The following is a 12,122-nucleotide window of genomic DNA, read 5'->3' on the forward strand; positions in this document are numbered from 1 at the left end:
AAACAAATTGAATATATTTAAAAATTATAAATATGTATGTCGAGAGACTGTTGCTGCTGGTTGGAGGCTGTGTATTGTGCATTGTGGTCATGCGCAGTGTAAATAATGCGCGGCCGGGTGCATTTTGGGCGCAGCATAAAAGTATGCTACCAATTTATGTATGCTTGGGTGAGGGCAGTTCAAAAAACAATGGCAATTTGGTGTGGGACAATGAGGTGGAGTGCGAGACACAGTGGGTGATGAGGGTCAATGGAGCAGCAATTGAGGCCTTACACACAACAAATTGGGGGGGTTTCCATGATAACTGATGATACGTTCGGCAGATTGATATGGCATATTTATTTAGAGATTCGGTGCAAATAAATTCGTTTTTGGGTAATTGTCAATTTGCCATAAAAACCACAAACACGTACAACGCTCAACTCTTGTTTAACTAACCCACTAACTGAGTGTTCCGATAACAAATAAACGAGACGAGAAAAGATGTTGGCTGCATCACAAAAAAGTTTTCCAGTTTCCGCTTTATATGGTCTTTTTTACTACTGACTTAAGAACAAAAGAGGGTCATCATTTATTTATGGCTGTCTCTTGCAGTGTCTCTTTTCAGTCTGTGAGTATGAATGGCAGTAATAAGGAAAAATGCCCGAGGTGTTTTGTGAGCATACCTTTCTTGGAACATGCCCGCTTTTTAAAGTGCAGTTGAGAACCAGAGTGGGTCAGTGAACTTGGCTAAGCCAGCGGAGAGTCGAGACAACTTTTGACCTTTAATTTGAACGTCTTACTCGCTGTAAGCGCTTTGGGCCTACTCAAGTAAGTCGTTTCTCATCACTTATTTTGTATTTTTTTTTCGTAATGACCATGCTGCCTGTTGGGGTCAAGTGCGCTGAGTGTGTTACGACAAATATAATTCAATGGATATTATTGATTAGACGTCAAAGGACGGTGACACTAATGTCGAATGCCAGCAGCTGGGCAACGTCCATTCGACAGGTTGTCCGTAATATTACAATACTCCACGGGCGGCTAACGATTAAGTGACAGTCATTTTAAATGCCTCAATACCTTTTGACAAGGGTGCTGGCATCCGGAGCCACCACAGCTTGGCGCGAGGTCCAATGCTCAGTTGCTCTTCCTACATATTGACGTATAGCCTTTAAGTCCATCAGACAGCTGTGTGCGAGGGCTTCCACTTTCCACTCACACACACAAACAGCTGGCAACTAAAAATGAAATTGCATTGGCCTCGGCTCAAAACAGAGCTGGGACAACCAACAGTCGTCGACAGTCTGTCAAGTGATGGGGAAAAAATTGTTGCCGTCTTTTAGGAGTTCGCTGCGCATTGTTTCATACATTTTTTAATAACACCGCCCGCTGCCCGCGTCGTTGTCTTTGTTGTTGGCATTGCGACACTTTGAGCCAGCCTTGAGCAGCACATTTAACGACTATCTTATAGTCCGCATAAATCTTTTAATGCACTGCATTCCAAAAACACAAAAAAAAAAACTATATAAAGAAAACTTTCTTTTTTCCCCTAAAACTTTTGGGGAGCTTTAAAAGGCAGCTGGCAGCGCACAAAAAAAAAAATGAAAAAAAATGTCGAGCATAAACTGAGCAATTTTTAGGACTCTGCTTAAAGTCAACTTTTGGGCACAATGTTGTATGTATAGTTTGGTTGAAATGCTTTTTTGGGGCTGGGGAATATTACACTTACCCCACAACTGTTTGGGTCGTTAGCAGCTGCTCACTTGCCGTTGTTGCTGCTGCTGCTGTCGGACTTCTTTCGGGCAGTGAATGGCTGCGCTGCCGTTGCTGTTGATGTTGCTGTTGTCGTTGCTGTTGCCGCTTCCGGTTGTCGCCATTGCTGTTTGCCTCTGTCAATATGGCGGCGAGGTCCCGTTTATTGCCACTTGCCGCCGGCTGTTGGCACTGTTGATTTGTTGGCTCGCTTGTCGTCTTGTTTTCCCCGCTATCGCAACGAAATACGTAACAAATTTCACATAAATAAATGGAGTATTTATCGCATATCCTTTTTGCAGCTCCTGATGCTGCTGCTGCTCGGCAGTCAACTTACCTGTTGGAAATTTCCGCCAGATCGCAATCTCCTAAGAGCACCAGCGAACTGGCTGCCAAAGGAATGACACGTGGCCTGATGACGGCCGTTGGCTGACGACGATCCTTGCCAGCTGCTGCCATTGGGGGCACGCTATCACATAATAAAGTCCATTGCGGAGTCGAGCATTTGCTGGCTGTAGTTGTTGTTGTTGTTGGTGTCGTGGCTGCTGCCTCACACATGTCCAATTTAATGACATTCACATTTACGGCCACTGTAGAGACGTGCTGCTGTTGCTGCGCCTGCAAACTTTGTTGCACGGCCGGTGAGGATGCGGAATGTTGCAAGTTGTTGCTGCAAGAGGCGCAGCGTGGCCAATAGTCGCAGGAGTTCAGACTCTCCCGGCATTTCTTTGGACTGCAAAAAGTGGTGGATTGAATAGAGTGTTTTTTGTTGCCTAGTTGCGTGTGGAAGGCGAAGGGGTGAAGCAGGTTGGAGGATTACCCAAGATGCCAGGTGCGTGGTGTGCAGGTGTGTTAGTTGTGTGGAGGATTATCCTTGTGAATTGCACTAGTTGATCCATTTAGTGGTTAGTATTAACAATAATACGAGTAGAGTAATGTTAGTTTAACTTTTTTTTTTTGTTGAAGGTAAGCAGTCTTTTTTACGAAAAACAACACAAGGGAGCTTGCTATTCCTCTCTCTCTCTCTCTCTCTGGTCACAGGTTAGTTTAGTTGCTCGTCTTAGATTAGCATTTAGAATTTACGTTGTGATAGATGCGACCTACAGTCGAGGCCTTGGTGCGTTTCAAATTGTGGTTAACAGAGTTAGAGTTATCGTTATCGTTAGAGTTACAATTACAGCTACAGTTATCGTTATCGTTTCGCCTTGTGTTTAGTACCTGCTGCCGCGAGATGGCGCTGTTTGCCTGTACATGTGCTCCTCACGCGAACTCGAACGCTGCGGCTTCAGCACCGTCGTGGGATGCTCATAGATCCGCGTCTCGTTGCTCATAAAGTTCAGTTCGCTGTTGCCGCCCGAGTTGATCGTCTCACGATTGCGCAGTTGCACTGGCAATTCGTAATCACTGTCCCCACGGCGGAAATTCATGATCGGAGACTTGCGCAACATGTCGTAAGTCAATTCGTGATCACACAATCGGGTGCCATAACTTTGGGGGCTGCTCGTGCGACGCGACGGCAAATGCAGATTGTTCGAAGAGGAGCCCGAGGATTGCGGCGAACGTGTTGTGTTCCGCTCATGGCCACCAACCGGGGAATTCGATTGCCTCAAACGACCCGAAGAAGTGCTTGCCTCGTTGCCAGGCTGCAAGAAGCGTCCTCCACCTCCACCATTATTGTTGAGCAGAGCCTCGCGATAATCCTCGTCAAAGGAGCGACTCTTATCAAAGTCTAGACGCAGATTTTGATTGCTGCCGCTGTCGCCCCCGCTACCGCTCGTGTGTGCCCCTCGAGCTGTTGCTGCACTGCCTCCACCAACTGCATTGCTTCCACCGCCGCCTCCTCGATTGTAGTTGTTGTAGTCAAAGTCAAAGGAGCACGCTTTGTCCACATCGCTTTGCCGCAAGCGTGTCGATTGCCCATTGGAGCTGGGCAGCATTTTGCTGCCGCGTATGGAGCTGCTGAAGTGGCCAGCATTCGACTGTTGATAGTGCACGCCAGACTGTTGTTGTTGCTGCTGCTGCTGCGGGGAGGCACCTCCCACGCATACCACCGATTTGTGGCCGCGATTCGGCGAACGTTCGCTCAGTTGAAGGGATCTGCTATGAGGCACACATTGGCTTATTAAACAAACCAGCGAAGCTTTGCTCCAGCTGCACTTACCTGGACCTTCGTATCAAATGCTCCTGCTCCGCCTGCTGTTGTTGTTGCTGCTGTTGCTGCTTGGATGCACTGCGTCCCACGGCTCGACGATAACTATTTCCTCCAGTTGGAACGGAAGCTGTGACCACCGCTGTGCTGGGACTTCCGTTCAATGGTTCATGGGATTCGCCGCCACTGTAACTGGAACTGGACGAACTCCTCGATATGGTTGGCGGTGTTTTGTCCTCGTGTCGCTGTCTCCGTTCCAGTGTATTGCTCCGCGAACTCGAATTCTGTCGTGAACTCATTAGCGACACCTGCGAACCCTTCTTGCGTCGCTCCTCCGGCGTCAGAGAACGCGATTCGGGAGTCAGCGAACGTTGTTTGCGCAAACTACTCGACGAACTGTGCGAATCGTTGCGGTCGGGTGTGAGGGAACGTTGACGTTGGGTTTTAAACGGTGAGATGCTCACGCTACCTGCGGACACATTTGGGAATTGATAGTTGGTCGCTGAGAGGAACTCCGTGGAGCTGCCGTCCTCGTTGTCCAGTTCGTCGTTGGAGAGATCTGCGCAGGTGAAATTTGGTATTTATTTAGTATGCTAGTATTATGCATTTTTAGTATATTGTGTAGAGCATATACAAATGCTTTTTCTTTCGACCAAATCTTGAATTTACAGGTTAGTTCTTAAATCTTATCAAGATATTCCTAGAAAAATTCTCACATCAAAAGAAAGCTTGTCAGTGGTTATAAACCTCTGGAGGTTCTTTGAGTATTATATTTTAAACTGTGTTCTCTCAGTTTTTCCTGGAAAATTTTCCTGCATTAAAGGTAGTCTTTTGACATTAATCTAATGCTGTTATATGTAAGTGGAAATAAATAAGGAAGTTGTGTCTGGAGCGATATCGTCACGTTTTGGCATCAATTTTGCAGCGGAACTTATGAAATTTCGCCCAAATGTTATCATGGGTTGCGTACACTCACACACACACACACACACACACACTTAAACACACACCAATACGCAGCAAATCGAATCAGTCCGTCGGTCCGTCAGGGTGAATTACAAAATTTCCTTTCATCCACAGTCATTCAACTATGAGAATGACAAGGACGTTGAAACAAACGACAGGATGCCACGGCTGTGGATCAATGACTCTGTCAGAGTATCTCTGTGTTTGTGTGTGTCTGTGTGTGCGTCTCTCTCTATGTGTGTGTGTGTGTGACCCTTGAAAGCTCAACTTCTGTCACTGATTCAATGAATTTTGACATAGCAATTCGTTGTGAAAGTGAAGCGAAGCGATTGAGGCGATTACTTCAAAATATTCCCCGACTATCGACGAGTCTCAACTCGACTTGAGTCTTGGCAAGCGGAAAGATACGACGAGGACAAACAATGTCAGCTGGAGGAGCTTTTTTATGCCCGGTAACCCTTTGGCCAAAAGGGGTATACTAATGCAGTGAAGTGAAAGTTACTCAAAGGAAAGTTACTTACAAATTTTCAGGAATCATAACTACTATAGTAGTTATTGTATATATCAATCGCAACTCTAGCTTTAAAATTAGGCTTGTTATTCGATTTTTTTGATTTGCGGGGGCGGAAGTGGGCGTGGCAAAAATTTGAAACAAACTTGAAAAAAAAATTATACCTCTATCTCTTATACATAGTCTCTGAGATCCAGTGTTTCATACGGACGGACGGACGGACAGACGGACATGGCTATATCGTCTCGGCTGTTGACGCTGATCAAGAATATATATACTTTATAGCGTCGGAGATGCCTCCTTCTACCTGTTACATACATTTCTTGCCGGCACAAAGTTATAATACCCTTCTACCCTATGGGTAGCGGGTATAAAAATAATAGAAATAAGGTATATCAAATTTCAAGACTAGCATTAACCGAAAATACTATAATAATACCAAATTATAATTATTTCATTAAAATTAGATGGTTCAACATGGAATCTATTAAGGAATCTGGTTTTGGAATTGGAATTGAAATATATATTTTGACATTATAAATAAATATTAAGAAATTGAGCATAAAGGTCTAGTTCATGTGATATCGTTGAGAAGTCGAGTGTACTCGATTATGAGATACCTGCGACCCATATATACTATAAATATGCCGCAAAAATAATAAATTATATCAAAGGCTGATATGGTATTATATTCATAGATACTAAAATATACCAGATTGTCAGCCAAAGCAACTAAGACTCCTAGTAAGTATGGGTCAAAAGAATTTCTTAAATAACTTTTACAATTTTTATTTGATCTTTACCAAACTATGCGTTGCGGGTACAAAAATATGCATTGACGTAAAGGATTCCTAATAAATGATACAGTTTCCCTAAAATTTGTTTTAGCAAGTATTTCCTAGTCTCTCTCTTATGAAGCTTTCCCAACCGTATTTATTTGGCTGTCCAAACTCACCTGAACGCGCACCGCTGTCGCACGAGTTGAGCCGGTTGTTGATGGTAGTATCAAGGCTGCGGAAGCGCGACATGCCGAGGGCAACGGGCAGGGGCGCGGCAGCAGCTGTGCCACCGTTGTTGCCCAGACGACTGAATTGCGATTTCCGCGAACGTCCAATTACGTTGTGACTCTTGGAACGCTCAAAGGTGCGATCGTGTCGCGACCGTGGCGAATACTTGGCCAAATTGGCGACACTTGCGACGCTGTAGGCGGGCGGCGCCTCCTTCACCGATGCATTCAGATAGGCTGTGGTCTGTGGCTGCAGATACTTTGGTGAATTGTCGCGACTGCGCAACGAACGATTGCTGCCAGCTGGAGCAGCAATTGATCCGCCTCCTATTCCCCCGCCACCTGCTGGAGGTGCTGTGCCGCTGCCCTCGCGTTTGGTCAAGTAGTTCGGTGAGTTGCCGGTCAGCGTGCTAAAGTTGAGCGAACGTTCGCGTTGCACAGCGAGCGAAGGCATCACCGACGGACGCTCTGAGAGATTGCCATCGAAGCTCCTCGAAAAAGTCTCCACATAGCTGTTGCTGGCCGCCGGACGTCGCGTGTCGTACTCAAAGCTGCGGGAGAAGACCATGCCCTGGGGCTTGTGGGGCAATTGTTGAGGAATCTGTTGCTGCTGCTGATGATGATGCTGTGGCTGTTGCTGTGGCGGTGGTTGCAACACGCGTGGCTGTTGCAGCAGCGTATGCGATTGCCGGGTGACCTTACGTCGCTCAGGATGTCTCGGGGGGTCGACTGCTGTTGCTGCTGTTGTCCTGGAAAGCGGGCGGAGGCGACAGTATGGGCGTAATGGGTGGCGGTGATTCCAGATCGTTGGGACTCTTGACTGGCAAAAAACCCGGGACGCTCATTCAATATGCTCGCCAGCTGCGGATCGAGAATTCGATACCTGGGACGTAGCGCAGGATCACGCGAAGACATGCCACTCAAGCGTGCCTCATTGCGTTGAATGAGCTCTTCCACCTTTGAGCCCACAAACTTGGGTTCACGTTCGCACAAGCTGGCGGGCTGATGGACAAACGCTTGACGTCCGAGCTCCTGGCGACGCAGCTGCTCCATTTGCATGGCTCGAATGGCGCTGCGTGAATCGCCGCCATTCTGATGAGCATAGTTGAGGCGGCGACTCTTGTTCTCATTGTTAAGTTTGGTGCTCACCTGCACCCAGCCGGATTTGTTCAAGAAGATCTCTTCCTTGTTGCCCGCCGGCGAGGTGGCTTTGCGCATTGCCCCCGGCATGCCGTAGAAGTGCTCACCGAACAGATAGGTGGGCACATCGGAGGGCGTTGAGTGCGGTGCCCCAGCTCCGGTTGCATTGCCAGCTCCATTACCACCCATGTGGTAGAGCATTCTGCGTGCCTCCAGCTTCTCGTTGAAGTTGCGCGTCGATGCCTCAAGACTTTCGCGTCGCTTGGCAACGTATTGCTGGAAAGCCGAAAGATGTTGCTGCTGCTGTTGTTGCTGCTGATGCTGTTGTTGTTGTTGCTGCTGCTGTTGATTTATGTGGTTGTCGTTTAATAGCTCTGCTTTGACAGTATCCTGCAACGTATCACGCTGCTGCTGTTGCTGCTGCTGCCTTGACTTGCTGCGATGTGGCTGCGCTTGAGCTGCGCCTGATTTATCCACGCCACCATCGGCAGCATGTTCCCCACTGTTGTTGTTCTCCAAGCGATGCTTCGACGGACTGGCCCGAGATCGAGTGCGACGACGCTTCGGTGGCAACGCTGGCAGCGGCAAAGTGCTCAGATCGAGCTTATCAAGCGTTGAGGAGGAGAGTTCGTCGTTCTGCGATTCTCGAGTCACTGAATCGCGTGTCAGATGACTATCGTCCGATTGTGCCTCACTCGAGTCGAGGCAGGAGTAGTCTGGTCTCACAGTAGTTGTTGTAGTTGTAATCGTAGTCAGTGTAGGCGCCTCACTGCAATAAGAGCACAAAACTTGTCAGTTGTTAATTACCTTTAAATATTTAAACTACAAAATGCAGTTGAACAATTTGTGCGACAGTTCAATGGCCGACAACATAGAACATAGTTCTGCACTTTCTGCCTAGTTGGCAAAGTGTGAAGGCATGTTGCTGTATGTTGCGAGGGAGAGTGCTTGACAGGGAATTGGCTTCAAGTGTGAAAACCCTGCAGGAACTCGCAAAGGGAGCGATGAGGGGGAGGATACATGGAGTGTGCACATGACAGCGCATACAATGTAGCCTAAATGGTTATTCAAAAAGTGCAGCTAATACAGCATAGAGAACTAAAGGGAGACTCGCTGTTTAGTTACTCATTGAATTACAGCAGTGGAAATTACACAATTAGAAAGGGGTTAATCAACCCTACTCATTTACTTTACAGGGTATAACTGCATAGATTGCACATCATGCACAATCTGGCGTATGCGCAATGTGTGTAACTTTTTAAGCCTATTTGTTGAGCATTTAATACCTTTCAGCTGCGGCCAACATTTTTACAATACAGAATGAAATACACACTCCCACACACACACATAAAAGAGAACTCACAATCTGCAACATGACAGTTAAATTCTATGACACAATCGCAACTTAAAGTAGACCAAAAAGAGTCATGACCTCGCGATTGGAAACGCAACCAAAATCAACCAGTTACCGCTTTTCCTGTTACAAGTTAACCATTAACCACTCGAGCACATCTAAAACATCTAAACAGCTAACATCTCAGGCATCGCTGAGGCATTTTGCGCTCTGTCAGGTGCTAAATAATTGAGAGGGATCTCTGTTTTGCTGTGTGGGTGTCCATTAGCTATGCGGGCAATGATGATGTTGCTCATCGTTTACAACATTTTGTCTCTTTTGTGGCTGCTGGCAAATATTATGATGTAAAGAAAACATATTTTGAATATGCAAGCACAGCAACAATAACAACAACAACAGCGACCAAAACAACTGACAATGAGAAAATACTATGATTAATTTCTGTGGAAAAACCAACTTGGCTCTGAAATGTCAATGACATTGTCACAACCCACAATCAGACATACTACACACACATATTTATGTGTGTATATGTGTGTGTGAGTGTATAGACAGCAACTCAACCACTTCAGCACAACGAAATGTTACAGTCACGTGCATAAATATGCATACTCTATATATATATATATATATATATATATATATATATATATAACAAACATATGCGACTCACTGTCTTGTTCACCAAAAGGCAATTCTTGGAAAATTAATTAATTAAAGATGATATCTTTAGCTTTGGCTTTTGTCTGTCTTTGATGAAAATTACGAACGAAAGGTGTTTCCTCTTAATTGGCCATTTGTTACCTTGTTTGCATTAAATAAATTGCAATTTTATTTAAGAATTTACATTTTAAATTTGATATTTGCCTTGACGAGTGAACTTTCAACGCTCAACCCAAACGGTAAGAGCTAGGAGGCTGCAATTTGCAAGTAAGATAGATAGGAATACAGTATGAAATATGTTAAATGTCGTTATTTGTGGTTATATTTTCGGAGAGAAAGTTAAATTAGCATTTAAGAGAATGATGAATGAAAAAGATAACTATCAATGCTCTGCTAAAACAGTAAGAGCTGGGAGGCTGCAAATTTGTTTACCCAAAGTATTTTTTATAACTTTTTGGTGAAATTGATTATATGTTATATTGTTATATCTTTAAGAGCAATAGTTTGAAATTGCACAACCGCATGCTCTGACTGCTTAACTAAACTATCTATAATCTATAGCATAATCCAAATAGTAATAGCTAGGAGGCTGCAACTTTCAAACGAAATAGATGGAAATTCTAAAACTTTATGAATTCATAAAAATATCTCTTTTTTATATATTGGAGAAATTAAATTATCATTTAGAGAATAATGAATGAAAGAGATAACTATCAATGCACTGTTCAAACATTAAGAGCTAGGAGGCTGCCAATTTGTTTGCCCAAAGTATTTTTTGTAATATACCATTTTTATTAGAGCATTTTAAATTGATTATATATTATTATTTCTTTAAAAGAATCAAATTGAAACTGTATGCTTTGACTGCTCAACTGAACTATATACGTTCAAATCAAATAGTAAGAGCTTGGAGGTTGGAATTTCTTTATAAGACAATATATTATACATCTACATCATATTAAACATTTGTTATACTTTTATAATGAGGTTTACTATTTATGGATATTTCTCTAAGAACAACAACAGAAGAATGTATTTAAAATAACTAAATAAAATTTTATGGCATTCAATACTAGTAAGTATTTAAAATATTTGATAGCTTTAAGTTGTCAGCCAATAAATAAAAGTATTTATAAAATATTTAAGAGCTTAAAGTTGTCTGGCAATAAATATAAATAGTGCCACGTGTGCCTAAACTTTCGACACGCACTGTGAGCCGCACGTTTTAGCCTTTTTTAGTTGCGGAAAAAAAAAATGAAAACGCAGAGAAGAGCAGTCAACAAATGCTGAATGAAGAGGCTGCTGTGATAGAGAGGGGGGCGTGGCATGGTGTGCTGAGTTAGGTAACATGGCGCAGACAACATTTTGCCGGCTGGCAGCAGTTATTCCTCAGAAGTAAGAATTGCAGATGTGCCACACCCACCACCCGGCCCGTCACCGCCCCCGCCCCCAAATGCGTGGGCTCTGCAGCGTATGAGCATTCAGCGAAATTCGCTGAAGTGTAAAGCTTGGCTGGCGAAGAGGTAAAACGACCAGACAGAGCAGGGAGGAGGGTAGAGGGAAGAGGGAGGGAAAGAGCGACTAAAGAAGCTGTAACTGAAGTTAGGCTGTTGGCCTGATGCTTCGCATTTTGATTCCTTTTCAACTCGCGAAACGAAAGTTGAATAAAGTTGGAAGGAAGAAATCCAAATGTGAAGCATAGAAATTTTATTGTTCCAGTCGTGCGCTTTTGTGGTTACGAAGAATAAAAACTTTTTTTGATGTCTTGTTAATAAATGTATACAAAAGTAGATGGATCAAGTGGTTTTTATACACTCGCTGAGTGCCAGGCAATCAGCGCAGAGGGCACTTCAAAAGAAGTACGATAAACGAGTCACCAAAAACCAAAAAGCAAGAAAAAAAATAAAACCGCCAACTATGGCTAAAGGAAATCATCATTTTGTGTTAACAGTGAGTGCCAAAAATATCTGAATGAATGAATGTTTGAATGTATGTAGGTGCAACTGGTTTTCTCGATGGTCAGGAGTTGACAATGATAAAAATAATGTAATGCAAAGTGTGCGTGGTACACTTAAACTACATTTGCTTTATACAACTTCATTTGGTATATATAATAGTGCTTAAGATTATTAAGAGTGTGTAGTGTGTTCGTATACATAACACCTACGGCCACTAATTGGATGTTGTTTGATTTCAACTCTCGGTTAGCAGTTGCTCTTGAGTTGACGCACGAGTTATTCGCCTTATTGGGTAGCTTGTTTTGTCAGTAACTGTGGTGAAAATTCTTCAGCGGTGTCTAGTTTCCATTTTTGGACACCGCGACATTTGAACATATCTCTTTTTTTTTTGGCTTTTGGTTCTGTCTACTCATCATAGATGTGGATTTAATGCCTTAAAGGTTTTTTGGCGGGCCAAACGAGTAATTAAGTGAGCTTTAATTATATGCATAATTATGCGCAAAGACTATTAATTAAAATCGCGTTTCGGATTGCACATTGCACCCGTGGTGCATTGGGGGAGTTAATCCGATTATGTTGTCATATTTAATTAGTTATTAATACCCGCTTAAATGCAGCGCAAGTTCAATGTGAAAATATGT

General features: G+C 43.8%; 1 protein-coding gene and 1 long non-coding RNA gene across 3 annotated transcripts in view; one reads left to right on the forward strand and one right to left on the reverse strand.

Moving 5' to 3' along the window:
- The window catches only part of LOC133844042 (uncharacterized), a 37,975-nt gene extending 30,902 nt beyond the window's left edge, over positions 1–7,073 (reverse strand). The window contains exons 1-5 of one of the 2 annotated variants that reach the window (XM_062277859.1): positions 6,316–7,073; positions 3,896–4,442; positions 2,953–3,831; positions 2,072–2,467; positions 1,712–1,966 (exon numbers count right to left, since the gene is read on the reverse strand). In XM_062277859.1, the coding sequence (XP_062133843.1) occupies positions 1,712–1,966; positions 2,072–2,467; positions 2,953–3,831; positions 3,896–4,442; positions 6,316–6,934 (2,696 nt within the window). In that variant the 5' untranslated portion in view covers positions 6,935–7,073. Of the gene's footprint in view, positions 1–1,711; positions 1,967–2,071; positions 2,468–2,952; positions 3,835–3,895; positions 4,443–6,315 lie in introns of both variants that reach the window. The other variant, XM_062277858.1, reaches the window with a different exon arrangement.
- The window catches only part of LOC133840951 (uncharacterized), a 191,585-nt gene that overhangs the window by 70,775 nt on the left and 108,688 nt on the right, over positions 1–12,122 (forward strand). The gene's annotated exons all lie outside the window — the stretch shown is intronic.

The sequence above is a fragment of the Drosophila sulfurigaster genome, chromosome 3 (genome assembly GCF_023558435.1).
Source record: "Drosophila sulfurigaster albostrigata strain 15112-1811.04 chromosome 3, ASM2355843v2, whole genome shotgun sequence".
NCBI lineage: Eukaryota > Metazoa > Arthropoda > Insecta > Diptera > Drosophilidae > Drosophila > Drosophila sulfurigaster.